This window comes from Scomber japonicus, chromosome 22, assembly GCF_027409825.1.
Source record: "Scomber japonicus isolate fScoJap1 chromosome 22, fScoJap1.pri, whole genome shotgun sequence".
Taxonomy (NCBI): domain Eukaryota; kingdom Metazoa; phylum Chordata; class Actinopteri; order Scombriformes; family Scombridae; genus Scomber; species Scomber japonicus.
The window spans coordinates 16,103,452-16,119,610 of record NC_070599.1 but is presented as its reverse complement, the minus strand read 5'-3'; the positions used below and the strand labels follow the sequence as shown (position 1 = coordinate 16,119,610).

At 39.8% G+C, this 16,159-nt stretch overlaps 2 protein-coding genes across 2 annotated transcripts in view; one reads left to right on the top strand and one right to left on the bottom strand.

Moving 5' to 3' along the window:
- rbpjb (recombination signal binding protein for immunoglobulin kappa J region b) overlaps window positions 1–5,262 on the top strand; it is a 47,680-nt gene extending 42,418 nt beyond the window's left edge. Inside the window, exon 11 of the mRNA XM_053343417.1 lies at window positions 360–5,262. Within this exon, the coding sequence (XP_053199392.1) occupies window positions 360–684 (325 nt within the window). The 3' untranslated portion in view covers window positions 685–5,262. The remainder of the gene's footprint in view (window positions 1–359) is intronic.
- Window positions 5,263–7,937: 2,675 nt separating this feature from the next.
- Window positions 7,938–14,480, bottom strand: cckar (cholecystokinin A receptor). The gene is made up of 5 exons (XM_053343419.1): window positions 14,354–14,480; window positions 13,582–13,833; window positions 9,519–9,780; window positions 9,063–9,190; window positions 7,938–8,539 (listed from the first exon to the last, which is right to left on the bottom strand). The coding sequence occupies exons 1-5, from the start codon at window positions 14,478–14,480 to the stop codon at window positions 7,938–7,940; spliced, it is 1,371 nt and encodes a 456-aa protein (XP_053199394.1).
- Between the last annotated feature and the right edge of the window lie 1,679 nt (window positions 14,481–16,159).

Sequence of the window (16,159 nt, the reverse complement as noted above, 5' to 3'; positions counted from 1 at the left end):
TGTTGATTATATGATATGATTCCCCATTTGGTTTGGAAGTTGCTTGATGATTCTAACCAGACATTTATTTTGTGGTGATTTTTCCAGAAAACTCTCTACTGTATATTCACTAATGAGCGTTTCAATAAACCTTTTAAAATGTCCTCTTCAGTGGCAGATCTGCAGCAAGGTTCAAGTACAAATAAAAGTTTTTAAAAGTGTCATGTCAATATAATAACATCAAATGTGTTATTGTTATTGTCTGGACAAAGAAATCAAGTTCCTCTTTTCAACACAGTAATTGTCCTACTTGTGTGCTGCTTTAAATGATTTGATCTTGAACTCTTTGTGTTTGTTTCTTCATCTTCAAACACACACAGGTGTGCAGAGAGCATGCTGTGCGTGGTGCCCGACATCTCGGCCTTCCGCGAGGGCTGGCGCTGGGTGCGGCAGCCCGTCCAGGTGCCCGTCACGCTGGTGAGGAACGACGGCATCATCTACTCCACCACACTGACCTTCACCTACACGCCGGAGCCCGGGCCGCGGCCACACTGCAGCGCCGCCGGGGCCATCCTGCGGGCCGGCAACTCCAGCCTGCTGAGCAGCAACAGCCAGGAGCCCGGCTCTGGCGTCTACGGCCCCAACAGCACCTCCAACGCAGGAGTCACATCCTCATCCTCCACCGCCGCAGCTGTGGTCTCCTAACGCACACAGGGGGCCACTCAATACAATATGCCTTGAGAGCAAATATACCATAAGGTATATAAAGACTATGGGAAATAATAAAACTGACTCACTCTAAAGTGCTGCGTATTAATTTTGGATACAAAGAAGCTGAAATGGAAAAATCGGTGGGACAAAGGAGCGAACGCAGGGGGAATCTGAAGGAGGAGTGACATCACAGAAGTTGTCAGCCAACGGGAATATGCGAAAGTGCTCCTTGACACGCACCCTCTCCTGTGGTTACTTTTAGGGACCTGCCTATCCAGTTCTGGTGTTTGGAACGAGTGACGTTCCCGCAGGCTCAGAGCACCAGCACCTTTCTACAGCTGTGAGAATGGAAACCACAACAACAATACATCCACCATGTACAAAAAAAAAACACAACAAAAATAAAATTGCGTCGAAAGGAAAGGTATATTTTTTGCGCCGCCCTTCTCCCACCCACCTTCCCCAACCCCCGCCCGCCACTTGTTTTATAATTATTCCTTTTTTTTTTTTTTTTTTTGTTATTTTGCATTAATTTGTGGTTTCCTAAAGGGGGCTGGATGTATTGTTGTTGGAGGGAGCGCAAGGATGCAGAGGGACACACAAAAAAACGTGACGATAACATAGTTTTTATGGACCAAGGATCTTGTATAAGCTTTAGTAAAGGTACATTTTTCTCCATACCTTTTTTGTATTAAACATATAGTACACTTTTGTTACCAAATAGTTTCTATTCTTCCTCTGAGCTCGGGCTTTGTTTTCCCCTTTGAGGTCCAAAATCCCAACCTGTATGTTATTGTGACCTTACTACAAACGCCTGCTTTTTGTCAGTCTTCGGACTGAACTTTTTGTTTTGATACTCTTGCTTCTTCTGTTGGGGAAATATCTGAAGTCTGGGTTGTTAATTTACATAAGCGAAGGTTTGTTTTTGTTTTTGTTTTTTGTTTTTTAAATTGGGGAATAACCTCAGAGGGCCTATTTTTTATCATTGGTTTTTATGAAGTCTTTAAAAAGAAAAGCTTTAAGCAACGCCTCTGCCTTGCCTGCAATACTCTGTGTGCGCTATGTCTCCTTATGGTTTTGGAAAGTATACACATCAGTACATCTCACACGGAGCCACAGCAACGATTGCTGAATCCATCAAAAACTAGACTTCCATGGTTACGAACATAAGTCGGTTTGTCATTTTCAAACTAATGTAATAAGCGTAGTCATTGACTTAAAAGGATAGCCTTAGTACTGTATAATATTACTGTGTACACAGTCCAACCAATCACATATCTAATATCCTGTATCTGTTGCTCTATTGGTCACTGTTAACGTATCAGATAATGTAGTGAAACGTTGTCATTTTGCTCTCTAAACTGCACCTCGCAGGGTGTCTTCAAGTGTGTGCTGTAGTTCTGGTGGCATTTAACTCCACAACCAAAAAAACAAAAACAAAAAAGGAAAAAAAAAAAAAAAACGGACACTTTTCAATTTGTTGTGGCCTTACTGATAACTTCAATTACAAAAAAAAAAATTATTTCACCTTTTTCTTATCTTACTCACCGTGGAAGAACCTGTCCATAGCACAAAAACAAGCTATTGCCTCGCTTCTTATCACAGGAGCTCTGCTGTTTTGAGCTCATGGCGCGGCTCCAGAAACACCTTCTCATGCAAAAGCAGCCTTCTGGAGAATCTCTTCGCCGTCATGTCGGCGTCCAAGTACCATAAACCCCTGTTTTTTATTCTCATGCGGTGCCCGGCACCTTTTCCACTTTTGGTACAAAATGTCTCACGAGCGCTGTAAGCTCTTTCAGCCTTCTTTTTTATCTCCTGTGGGGTTTTTTTTTTCTTTTCTTTCTCTTTGCAGAAACAAGCGTGTGTGTTCATTTGTAAACTCACTGTCAGAGTAGTTGCACTCATCCGTGTTCATGGCGACCGCGTCTCCTGTAGGAGCATAAAGGCCTTCTAAATGTCTATTATTGAAGATGTGCATTTCCAAACATAACAGCAATATTGTACAGGTCATTTCTTTTCACGTCATCCTTTTTTTTTTTTGTTTTTTTTTTGTTTGTTTGTTTGCCTGAGCACTAGTTCACCAGCCAGCCAATATATGTGTGTGTGGGTGCGTGTGTGTAACTGTCATATGTAGTTGCTGTAATGGATTGTTGAGTCAGACTCACTCCATTTCAAACTGCTTTCCAAAAACACGAAAGAAAAAAAAAAAAACTTGATACTTTTGGGTTTTTCTGTCTTCCACCGGGATCCAAATGTCTGATAAATGTGGAGAAACACTCAAAGGCAATACTTGTGATCTTAGTATTACAGTGCAACTGTGTATACGCTTCCGAGAGAAAAAAAAAGAAAGAAAGAAAGGAAAAAAAAAAAGAACAATACTGTAACTTGAATGTCAGCTTAATGAAGTATTTCAAATTTTTCTTACAAACCCTTGAAATAGGAACAAAAAAGGATTCGCTTGCACCCCTTCGATGTAAAAAAAAAAAAAGAGAAAAGAATTAAGTTATGCCCCCATTTCGCCACCCTTGCCCACCTGTCCGTCATTAATGTTAAATGTTTTATATTGTAATATTGATATTTTTTAAATTATTGGTACAAAGTCTCCCCTTGTCTTATGTCAAAAAACTAAAAAAAGTGCATTATTGCCCGTGCTGCCTAGGTTGGCCTGGGAGTGTATTTTTTAAAAACGAGGCCACTTCCTCTCTGTCCTGGAAATCGTCAAGGCGTTGGTGCTGCAGCGGTAGTGTAGCAAGCCGCAGGTCAACCTGAACCCTTTACTCTGCAGGATGGAGGTCACAAAATCTTAACTGTAGATTTTTAACTTGAGTGTTTTTTCTATGTCTACTAGCTCTAAATTCTGAGAGTTTTTAACATAGCCTCTGCATTAGCATCACACCCTCCCCCCCCCCTCCAAACCTCCCCTACCCACCCCTCCACCGCTCCAAGCTTTGGATATTTTTGGGGGGGCTTTTTTTGTTTACATGTTGAGTCGCCTCTTTTACGCTAAAACCGCCCCTGGCTCCTCACTTCATCTTTCATGCCTATGCGAGTCTGACAAGAGCAGCTTTGTCACATTTCACTCAAACTAATAGAAAGGGGGTGATGCATGCTTTTAAAAAAAAAAAAAAATGTGTCGCCTTGACAATCCGAGCTGGTTTACAGTCAATCGTTGTTTTTGTTTTTTTGTTTTTTTTTTCCTCTTAAAACATCTGCGGAGTTTTAAGAGATAGGGAGAATAACTTGATAACACGCCTCACTCTTTAACTGTCAAAAGGGGTCAAAAAAATGTTACATGCCTTCTTTAACCACACGCTGTATTAACCTGGCGACAAAGCTTTCAGAGGAAATTGAAAGAAAAAAAATTTGCATTTGCAATGCTTTTTTTTTTTTTTTAAATAAAATATCCGCACTTAAAAGTGCAGTGTGTAGAATTAAGTGGCATCTAGTGGAACAAATGGAATAAAATACATAAAAATGAGTATGTTTTAATTTGTGATAATGGGCTGAAATTACGAATCAGCCCTTTATATCTACATAGGGAGCCGGTTCCTACGGTAGCACAGACTGGACAAACTAAACACTGGCTCCAGAGAGGGTCTTTCGCATTTTTTCCACACGTTTCGCAGCCTCTGTAGATTGTCAGTAAGGGGGATATTGAGTTGGCTGCAATCTACAACACCACCACTAGATGTCACTAAATTCTACACACTGATCCTTTAACTGGTTTCTCTCTGTTTGTGTGTCTGGTCATATTTGTTCCACTCTTCCAAAAGCAGCTGTTCTTGTGTTTGTTTGTTTGTTTTTTGTTTTTTTATAATGAGCTCTGAACAATGTATGTAGCTATCCTCTAATATGCCAAATGTCTTTTATAATGTAGTTTTCATGCACTGCTAAACAAAACAGGGCAGAGTGAGAGGCAGCTTTAAACAAATATTAAAAAAAAGGAGTGTGGAGCCCTTCTCTGTCGCACTCAGCCTTACTTCTCCTTAAGACTATTTGGCTGTTTGCACTAACCAAGGATCTTGCGCTAACCTTTCTTTTTTTTCTCTCACGCATTTCATCCTCACACTTTATCACTTCATGTGTGTACATTTGGACTTTTCTCACATTTCCCCTTTTTCCTCTTTTTGTTTAACACACAGCCTGTTATGCTTAGCTTTGCTACAGTCAGATCACCTTTTTTTTTTTTTTTTTGATTGTCATTTGCCCCCTTCTTTTCTTTTTCTTCTCCTTCTTCTCCTTCTTCTTCTTCTTCTTCACACCCTTTCACTATCCTTCACTCTCACTGTATCTGTATTATTCTAGTAATGGTAAGCAGAGGTGTCATTGTGGTAGTTTTACTCAGTGCTCAAAGGGTTGCTGATGGTAGAAACCTGTGCCGTTTGTAACATTTAGCAATAACGTCAAAACAAAGGGGATGGTTTTTTTGATAACATGCATTAGTTTGTTTTTGTACATATTGCAGCTCCAGATCATGCTCAAATCTGTATGTCATTAAAAGAAGAAAAAAACGAGAAAAAACTTGCAATATTGGCATAAAAACGAGAAATAAAAAAGTGATATAAAATCACACTTTGTGTATGTTTTAATCGTCAACAGAGGCGAGTAAGCGAGTACATTTTCACACTTCAAATAATTCTGAAAAGCTGAAACATGAAAAACCCACACATATGTCTGTTTTATGGAAAGCATAAACATTGCTTGAGCCATTTTCATCTTTCTCTCCCCCTCCAGTGACAACTAAGCATCTCCCCTCGTGGCTGCAGGGAGAAGTCGCCGGGTGGGGCTTTGGGCATCTACCAAGCCCAAATGGAGCTCTTATCCCCGGGAAGAAGTCCCAGCAGATTCCCCCTTTCTTTCCACTTGTCTGGGGACTAATGCCCTCTGTCCTTTAGATCCACTTTTATTAAAGCCGTTAAAAGCTCCAAGTTACTCTGCCCCAAGTCTTTGTAGGCACAGTTGCACACTGGGCACTCAAGGTCCTAATATGGTAAATGAGACGTTTGTTATTCAGAGGTGGGCTGTGGACTTGTACATAAGCAAGAGAACAAAATACCTTTCTCAAAAACACTTCCAAATGTGGCTGTGTCACCAACCAGTAAAATTGCTGCGGTTATGTTTTTACATTCAATTATGTGACAAAATAACACGAGCAATCAGCAGCAGGCTTTCAAAATCACTGCTCCTGAAAATAGGCACATTATCATGCAGTAACACCAAATACTTCCAAATCCAATGTTTTCCCACGAAATTGTCAAAATACAAATTTACAGAACAATATTGAGGTCATTAACATTGCAAGATATCCATACAAGGAAACAAAATGGGAGGAAGTTGCTACATTAATGCTGCAAAATTTAAAGGACCATTGTGTATAATTTAGTGGCAACCTTAAAATGAGCACTTAATATCTACATATCTAGGAAGTGGATCCTGTTCCATGGAGGCCGCTATGTTTCTACAGTATTGCCCAGACCTAACTAACCCCAACCCTAACCCTGAAAAGGGGAGGGGTATACAGTTTTTTTCAATCTGCAACCTCACCGTTAGATGCCACTAAATTGTACACACTGATCCTTTAACAGTAAGAATAAGTGGAAATCAGGTGGGTAATACCAGGTATTTGCGCTTTGAAGGTGCAGGTGTTGAAAGTCTCACAAAAAAGTGATAAGACCTCTCCAGTTCCCGTAGTGCACACACAGTACAACCCCCTTCGGCATACACATAAACACACGCTGGGTCAAGGACAAGAGCAGAACAATTTGTGCACTGGAGGATGTTTTTGAAGCCAGAGACAAACATTAGATCTCAGCGGGACAGGCAGTTGGCTGATGAAGATGACAAATGAAAGCCTGTTAGTATGTTTCTGAGCCACCATGAAGGTCATTTTAATCCACTAAGACAATTAAACACCAGGGACTTTACACGCTAACGCCTCTTTACGACATGGTTCACATTACTGCCTATTATATTGTGTTTCAGATTTTGTCTAAAGTTTTCCAGTGTTCAGGCAGTTATTGGTTTGCAGTTATTTTCTGTATGTGAAGTCAAGTGAGGTGTGTAATTTACAGTATTATAGTGAATATATTTCAGGAAATCCACTTATTTACCTTCACCCTGCGTTAAGTATAGCAATACGGCAGTTAGCTTGGTTTAGCATAAAAAGGATTAGAATAAACTTTTACTTTTCTGTCCGTGTGGATTAACATTAACAAGCGAGAATTAGTAAACCTTAAAGGTGTTGGTATTTGAATTTTAGCTTTTAATTAGAGCTTTGGAAAAAGCTAATCTAGCTGTTTTCCGTGTTTATGCTGAGTTAAGCTAATTGCCTAAGCTAACAAGCTGCTGGCTACAGCAGGAACAAAAAAGTGGTATCAATAATCTTCTTATTTAGCTCTTGGCAAGAAAACAAGTGTTGGTCCAACTATTCTGTTCTTGTCAAAGTTAATGATTTAATTTAATGACTTTAAACAAAGTCTGTTAATTGATTTTTATACTGTATAAGGCTGCTTGTAAAGTGTGAAATGAATGTTTAAGAATATTTTCAGATGTAATATGTAGTTAATTAGTTAACACATCCAAAAACACTGGTATGGTCAACCTTTTGAGTTCTTAACCTTGGGGCATTGCTATGATGAAGATCATGTGATATGACCAGAGACTCCAGAACAACTATTAAATAGACTTTTAGGTGGTTTGGTCATCCTTATACTCCTTTAAGGGTATCACCTGGGTCAAGAATCCATGTTGCAGTTACAAACTTTTCTATCATCAGATGTCATTTAGAGATCAGTAAGAAAATGTGTTTTGTTGGCAGTTGGGTAAAGTGAACTTCATTTGATGCAGACGAGTTGGTCTGTGTACAATATGCTGTAGTAGATGAATGACTAAAATATGTCTAAAGAGAGTATATGGAGAATATGAAACTACATGAATGCCTCATCAAAACATCACCTCACTGTGTCAGACTTGTGGCCCTTCAAGGCTTTGCATGTTGATCAGGCTTCAGTCCACTTAGAGAAACATCTGGCTGTGTTGATCCGCTGAGAGCACTGAATGTACACCACTTCTGCACAGCAGTCATTACCTATTTTACCCACGTCATGTCACACTCCAAGCTAAAGCAACATAGCAGGTCATAAAGTAGTTCTATAAGCACAGTGAGGGCTTTGCAATTAAAACAACACACCACAGATTTCCTTCAAGAGTCCTCACTAAGACCAGTGCTCTTACATACAAAATCCAGTTTAAGTTAGCTCACTCCAGGCAGATGCACGAATGCCGCTGTAGGTGAAGCGTGTACTGGCTCCGCTTGGCGGGGTATGACCATTCTGCTCAGTGGTTTTTGTCCCAGGTCTAGCTCTGCTCACCTCCCCTTTAGCCATATTGCTTCTGGCTGACCCCCCTAAGGTGCTGCTGCTGCTCCTCCTGAAGCAGCCGCAGCAGGTGAAGGTGGCCAGCATGCCCTGGCGGAAGCGTTTGTTCATAAAGCAGTAAATGATGGGGTTGACGCAGGCCGAGGTGTAGGACAGCAGGTGGATGAAGGAGATTGGTGCGCCGGTTAGGCGGTAGGCTGAGCGCCGGTCGAAAGCCTGCCACGCGTTGACCACAAAGACGGGAGTCCAACACAGGAAAAAGAGGAAGACAATGACCAGGAGCATGCGAATCACACGCTTCTTGGCCATCAAGTTGGCTGTAGAGCTGCTGCCACACACTCGTCCGACCATGCGTGTGTTGCTTGAGTTGTCAGAGCTGCCTGTACTCACAGTGATGCTCTTCTTTTTAGATGGCTGGAGGTAACATCCATCACTGTCACCTGGTTTAATGCTGCCAGTGCTGGATTGTCTGTCTGTCAGGAGAGAACATATAAAAAGACTGAAGTGTAAGAGTTTGATTTTTTTCAGCAGCATAAAAATGCAAGAGCAAAGCTTTTATCACATAAAAGGTTTGAGCCATATCTGTCAATCAGGACAAAACAAAACCAACAATGAATTGACACTGTTAAGTATTGTCTGTGTAGCCAAAGTCTGATATAGTTCGTTCTTGAGTCCCATTATTGTTCAAAAACTGTCAGAACACATCAAAAAGCCACATTGTTGCTCCGTGTGATGTCTTTCTTCATCATTGTAGTTTATTTTTGCCTCAATCCCAAATACACAGTCCTGTTGATTTAAATCCTCATTAGCTTTCAAATGTGTATCAATCCACAATTTAAAACTATTAATCATTTAAACCTTTTTAAGACAAATTACCAAATTGTTGGTTTTGGTTTTTCTTGGGATTTATTGACAATAGGAAAAATATAGAATAATTCCATTTATATCCATACAAAATAAATGCTTCTGATTACTTGTCATGTTTCATTCTCATACCTCTGCTAGATTTCCTTTTGGACAGCTCAAACTTGATGCCCCTGTAGAGCTCCATGGAGATGAGTCCATAGGCTGTCATCATGACAATCCCTGGGATGAGGAAAAGCAGCAACAACAGAGACACATACCTGCAAGGGACATTTTTTGTGGCGTAAGTGAAAGAAAATGTGTGTATCTAATCAAAATCATTTATTGAATTAGATCAACAGCAATACATTTTAATTTTCTTGTTTTAAAGGTTCTTGAAGGCTCAGATCTGTGTAATGCCAGAGGATTCCCCAAATGGTTGTCTCTCACAAGCAGTGACAGACTGAGAAAATCAATAAAGGGGCCATCTGAAATTAGCAGTGGGGTATTGCTGCTGCCACACAATCTGAGTGCATCTGACTGTGAAGACACCCTGGTGAGACAGTGAAGTTATGATGCTTCTCCTTAATGCAGTTCTCATTAGCTCACCAGGATTGTTGGATGGTGTCGTTGGGCCACACCAGACGGCACATGTGCCCGGTGCTATTGTTTAGGCGGGTGAAGGGCTTGATGGTACTAGAAATGGCGTAGGGCAGCATAAGAATGAAGGACGCCACCCAGGTGGCAGTGATGACCTTAACGGCATGAGATTTGGTCTGCCACGTCCTGGAGGTCAAAGGGTTGCAAATGGCACTGTAGCGCTCCAAGGAGATGGCCACCAGGTTGAAAGTAGAAACACTTACTGACACACCTGCACATATTAGAAAATCGAAAAACACTTTTAAGTTTCAGTGTTGAGCTCTGAAAGCAATATCACAGATATTATATATAATGTATACAGACAGACTGTCACAAATTCAAGTTAAAAACCAACATAAAGTGGTTAGTATGCTGTTGGAGCCACTACCTGCCACCAGAAAATCTAATCTACGAGTCTCTGAACTCTACTGGAGAGATGAACACCATTCTTCCAAAAGGTACTAATTCCCTTATTTGGTGTGTTGATGATGGTGGCACACACATCAGTCTGAAATCTCCCACAGGTGTTCAATTGGATTGAGATCTGATGACTGCGAAGGCCACAGCATATGATTCACCACATTTTCATACAAGTGGACCCAAACCATGCCACCCCCCCCCCCCCCCCCCCGCCAGCTGTGGGGTCAAGCATTCAGGTCTGTACCGTTCTCTTGTTGTAGGCCACACATGCACTCACCCGCTCGTGGTAAAGGATGACTCATCTGACCATATCACTTATATCCACATCACTATAGACCAATGCCTATGGTTTTTTTAACCATTAAACTCTCAAAGTTGTTCCATCTTTGTAGTGAGGGGTTAATGCACTGCAATGCTATCATAATTTCCCTCTCTATGTATTGATCCGAGTCACCTGAGGACAAGTTGCACTTCGCACTAATGCATGGGCATCACGCTCATCAAGTCCATGCTGTCGGCCACAATGTCCGACCCTTTCTACTGATGTCTCTCCCATATATCTGAATGCAGATGTCACTTTAATCTCTGTTCCTATTGAATCACCAGCCACAGTTGAGTGGTCTTTGTAGCTGAAGCTCCTGCCATCCGTGCCCCAACGATGAACTCTCTTTCAAAGTCACTTACATCTTTTCCTCTTTGCCTTTTTGATACAAAATCAGAATCAACTGGGCCTTACTCAGCCTTTTTATACTTGCCACAGAGCATCATACCATGCAGTGCACTTGTGTGGAAGCATTTGCATTTGTTTTGTTTTTCCACTCATTACTTTCCTTTCCTCTAATTTATCACCCATTTGTTTATATGTATATGTATAATATATTATAATATTTTACAGGGGTGGTGTGCCTAACTTTTTCTTGGCAGTGACTCCAAGCCTGGAAATTATTCATAACTCATAACTCCTGGCAGAACCACAACTCATTTTTCTACATTTGTTTGTGTGAATTTAACTCACAAGTACATTTGTTATAATTTGTGAGTTTAGAAGTTCAGTTTTGCGGATTTTTTACTTTTTGTCAGAATCTAGCTGTTTCCCTCCTTCTTCCAGTCTTTATGCTAAGCTAACTTCCTGCTTGCTCCAGCTGCATATCTGATGGACAGGTGTGATAATTTATTGCTCTTCTCATGTAACTCTTGGCACGAAAGCAAATATACATATTTTATGAGGAGCGATGTGTCTGACTTTTTCTTGGCCTGGAGCAATAACTTCTCAGGAAATCCAGCTCGGAAATTGTACGAGCATGCAACCACTCATAGAAACACAAATTGTTGTTGTTGCACTTCCAGTTTTGTAAGAACTGGTTAATTACGAAGTTAAGAGGTGCTGTTGGGTGGATTTTTAACCTTCCAATAGGATCTAGCTGTGTGTGTCCCTCTGCTTTATCTGAAAGCTTAATGCTACGCTAAGCTAATCTGCTGCTAGCTGCTGACTTAAGCTTTTCTTTACAGACATGAGGGTGGTATCCATATTGACATCTGACTCTCTACAAGCTTATTTCCCAAAATGTCCAACTACATTCTTTTATTAACATTTCTCTCCAACTTCATTTTGCTTTCCTCTCCTCCGCCACAGGCTGTAACACCTAAGGCATGCCATCCCTTACAACATGTCACTATGTTTACTGTGATGCTTTGGATGCACATTAATATTTTGTCACATTAAATTTAACTGCAGGGCAGTGGCAGAGCACATTGTGATCCACAATCTCTTACTAAATCAGCATTAACACACTCAGTAAGAATAACAAGAGGATCTAGAAATACATTCAAATAATCGCTGTGTACAATCTGTGAGGAGCGGTGCATAAACAGATAAACACAGGGACAAATGAGGTAATAATCCTGGATGACAGCGCTCTCATCTCACTGAACGGCTAAATGGAGCACCAGGAAGTAGGGAGAAATATGAAAATCACATTTCCTAGCGGACCTGTAATCGGATGAAGATGAAATATTAGTAAAGGTGCAGCATCTGTAATGACCACACCTCATCTCAAAGCTCCCAGCAGAGGCCGTGTAAAAACAGAGAATCTCAGGAATTTATCATAATCAGAAATTATGATCAAATTGACTCATCTTCCCAAATTTTGTATTGAGGGTCTGCTGTATTTTGGGTTCATTCCCAATTTCTCTGTGACAATAGAACTCCTTGCCATACAGATGTGATCGGCTCAATCCAATTCACTGAAGTCTCAGATTGAGGCCTTGCCCGAGAAAACAGACAGAATAATTGGATTGAAAGGATTATGTTATTTTCTTGTTTTTTGTTTTTTGATTTACAGTCAGACAGGGACCTCCCCAACACATTTATAGCCCTATATTGTCTGAATTAAGTGCAGGTACTTTTGTGTAACATTGCACCCGTACATCCTATCTTACTTTTGCTTAAATTCAACTAAAATATGAAAAGAAGGAAATTGCTTTTGGAGTCACTTTCTCCACATTACAGGAGAATAGTCAAAGCTGTTTTCCATGTTAAATTATTTTGGATTCACTATTAAAGCAGCTAATAATGGTCTGAAAGTTCAGTTTGTGGTTTCTCTTTTTCACCTCCAGATGTTTATTGGTTTGGTTCCCCTCTGTCTCATTAGAGCAGGTGAGTGTCTTATGTTCAGCTGACTGTACATTGTGTTGCTGTCATTTTGGGCCAAAACGTATTCAAGTTTTGATTAATTGTATCCATTTTCAAATGCTTTTGTTACCCATAATTAATTATTTTCAGCTATCCGTTGTTTTGTTAAAGAATTTTGCTAATAGATTCCTGGTCTCAACTTTGAGGATGAACTGAGGAAACAACTGCCTACATTAGACATAAACATAATTAATTTTGTAGCAAAAAAACTAAAGGATGCTCAATTCAATTTCAACAGGAAAAAACTTCATAATTAATGTTCTTAACCATTGCTGCAAATATGGTTAATCTGATTCTGAGACTTTCATTCCTTAGAGGGGGGCTGCTTTTAATCATTTTTATAACTCATGCTCATTAAGAACCAAGTAAAGGCCTACAGTACAGGAGCATTTACGAACAGTGCACTCCTGGAGATTGGAACATGCAGGGAAATGAAGCTTGCACAGGACATGGCCTATGATGACTTCAATTAGCCTCTCTCCGCCAAATAATACAATTGGTAATGAAAAGCAGAATGATAACTCACTATATACAGAGATTACGCAGCAGGCATGAAGTATGAAGAAGTAAAAGGTGGCTTGAATAGGCTACCATAAATATGAAAAATTGTCACATTTAACTCAAACTGGGATGCACATTTGGCAAATTACTCTGTAGTTAATTTGCTGTATTTCAATTGGGTGATATTGAAAAAAAAGATATTACATTAGTAATTAAATTAAATTTTGGGGATGATTGTAAGTCTGAGGACAAAAAACTTCAAATATATATATATAACTCTCTCTCTCTCTCTCTCTCTCTCTCTCTCTCTCTCTCTCTCTCTCTCTCTCCCTCTCTCTCTCTGTCACTCTCTCTCTCTATATATATATATATATCATAATATATATATATATATATATATATATATATATCATAACTTACCCATAAAGTACATGGCCAGCTTGCATATACCGTTGCCGAAGATAAAGTCCCTCATGAGGTTGGGGATGAGCGTGAAGGGGATGCACACCAGGGATACCATCAGGTCGCTGACGGCCAGGGACAGCAGGAAGAGGTTGGTGACCGTCCTCATGCGCCGGTTTCTCACCAGCACGGCGATGATGAGGCTGTTGCCCAGGGCGCTGAGGAGGAAGATGAGGCTGTAGAGGACGATCCGCACAGTCTGGTTGATATCTGAGAGTAGAGGGACATACAGTGTGAGGAGTCATGTGAACTCTGGGTCTGATTTATATTATATTCTTTATATATTCTACTTAAATCCCTTTTAATCATATAAGCAAAAACACTATTTTTCCTTAAATAGCCTCAATGGAATTTAATTTGGGCCACTCCAGCCATCATGTTGCGTTTTATCCATTGAAATATGCAAAGTTTGTACCATTTCTTTCCCTATTTTGTGTATGATGGCAGTTTTTTCTGCTTGACTTTGCAGAGCTAGTGTAGTGTGACAACATATGTGTCATTGCTAACATACAGCAGAACGCATTAGCTTTACAGAGGATCTGAGCCATATGCGTAATGCGCACTGACGCAAAAATGCCCAAAGCTGTATACCCTATAACTTGGCATAAACTGCAGAATAAAAGAACGCGTTTTGAATTTAATTATAAGCAAAAATCTTAATAAAATGAATCATCATTCGTCTGGATTTTCTCAGTATTTGGTAGAGCATTAAAATATAAAGTCACTGTACCTTGAGGTTCGGGTGAGGGGTCCTGCTCAGTCTCGCACTCCGATCTATTCTTGATCCCAAAATTACATAAAATCTTGTTCAGATCAGTTGAATTTATGAGCATATCGTGTATTGTAAATGTCTCCATATCGCTTTCTTTCCTGGAGCGTCAAGTAAAAACATGAACAGGATTCGTCATGCTCTTGTTGGGGAGGTGTGTATGTTGGGGGGGAAAGAAAATACCCCTAAGGATTGGATGGATCAAGGTTGTGTATTTCCTCTCGAGCAGTTTAAAAAAGAAGAAGAAATAAGATAAGAAAAGATAAGGTTAGAAGAAAAGAAGAGGAATGTATTCTCCACAAGTTTGCGTGCGCTCTCCGGCTGCTGCGCTGCGCTCCAGTGCGCTGCGTTTCCAGCTACATGTGGACGGATTGCATTCTTGATTGCTCAGCCCGCCTTTATGGGTCTGTGCAAGTCAGCGTCTCTCTTTTTTTACGCAACAGCCAGTCGTAAATCATCACATTTATAGAGACACTGCGTGGCGTTAAGTGGGCAATAGGTTTGGTTGTTTTGAGTATCCTTCTTGGTTCTTTATTGTCATTATCACAAATGTTTCTTATTGGAGAGGAAATAGTCACTGTCATAGAAATTATTAGTGAAGTTAAAGTCATTAAAAATGTCAGATGCTCAGTGCCAGCATGTGGTCTGATATTTCAAAACATTATGTCTGCTATATGCCAGCAGGACAATGCACAATGGAAGCTCATTGACTCAAGCTGTGATTGTTTTGATGGGTTGGAGAAATAAGTTGTCATTATAGTACCCAAAAATACAAACTCAAACATCTTGTAATCAGTCAAATGTTTAGAATAGCTCTGAATGTTGTTTCATTCTCCACAAGAGCCAATTATTACTATTTTAACCAACTCCTTAAGAAAACCCCTAAAGCTGTCAGTGGAGACTTAAATAGATAGCTTACATTTCCCATTTTAATATCTCAAAATGGACCAAAAGCAGATACTTCAAATGAAAACACTTCAATAGTTTTCTTTGTAGATTGTATTTTCTTGGCCTGTGCAATTTCAGCAAGTAAAAGAATGATGGAAATGAGGAGGGGGAGTTTGCACATTGTTGAACCTCTGATTCACATTAACATCAACACACAAAAACAACGCATAACATAATGTGAAATTTATCATGTGCAAAAACGTCATCATGTACCTTTATCATGTAATTATTTTCATATGGGAATTGCCTCAGATGTGCCTGTTGTTAAGATCATTTACTTTAGTAAAAGCATGTCTATGGAAATGTAAAAACACTCCATTAGTGAAAGTCCTGCAATCAAATTAACAAGCATGGGACAATAATGTAGTGTGATTGTGAACACCCTTTCTCTCTTTTGAAAGCTTTGTTATGGTTATAATCACCAATTTATTAATGATTGATGAGTGAATATGATATGAATAGAAAAACAAGGGTGTGGCATGGAGACAGATCATGAGGGGATACTGTGAAGAGTCAGAATATGAATATGAACAGTGTGTAAGGATTAAGTAAAAGTATGAAAGTTATGAATAGAAGTACTCATGCTACTGTTAATATATTAGCATCTTAATATTTTTGTTAGTGGTGGATTTTATTATCTGAAAATCATTATCAGTAAAATAACTACTAACAATGTAGTAGTGTAAAAATCACTATTTCCCATTGAAATATTCAAGTAAAGTCATTATTAAAGGTAAGTATAAGAAGGGTGCTGTACAGACCTACTTTATCCCACCTCACCACTAGCACACAGCTCATGAAGTGTGTTTTAAATGTGAA

What these genes read in the sequence shown, in the direction of transcription:
- cckar (XM_053343419.1), bottom strand. Translation starts at nt 14,480, where the DNA reads ATGGAGACATTTACAATACACGATATGCTCATAAATTCAACTGATCTG. An exon ending in CCCCTCACCCGAACCTCAAG is followed by an intron (nt 13,834 to 14,353) that starts GTACAGTGACTT and finishes CTCTACTCTCAG; the next exon opens with ATATCAACCAGACTGTGCGG. An exon ending in CAAAAGGAAATCTAGCAGAG is followed by an intron (nt 8,540 to 9,062) that starts GTATGAGAATGA and finishes CTCTCCTGACAG; the next exon opens with ACAGACAATCCAGCACTGGC.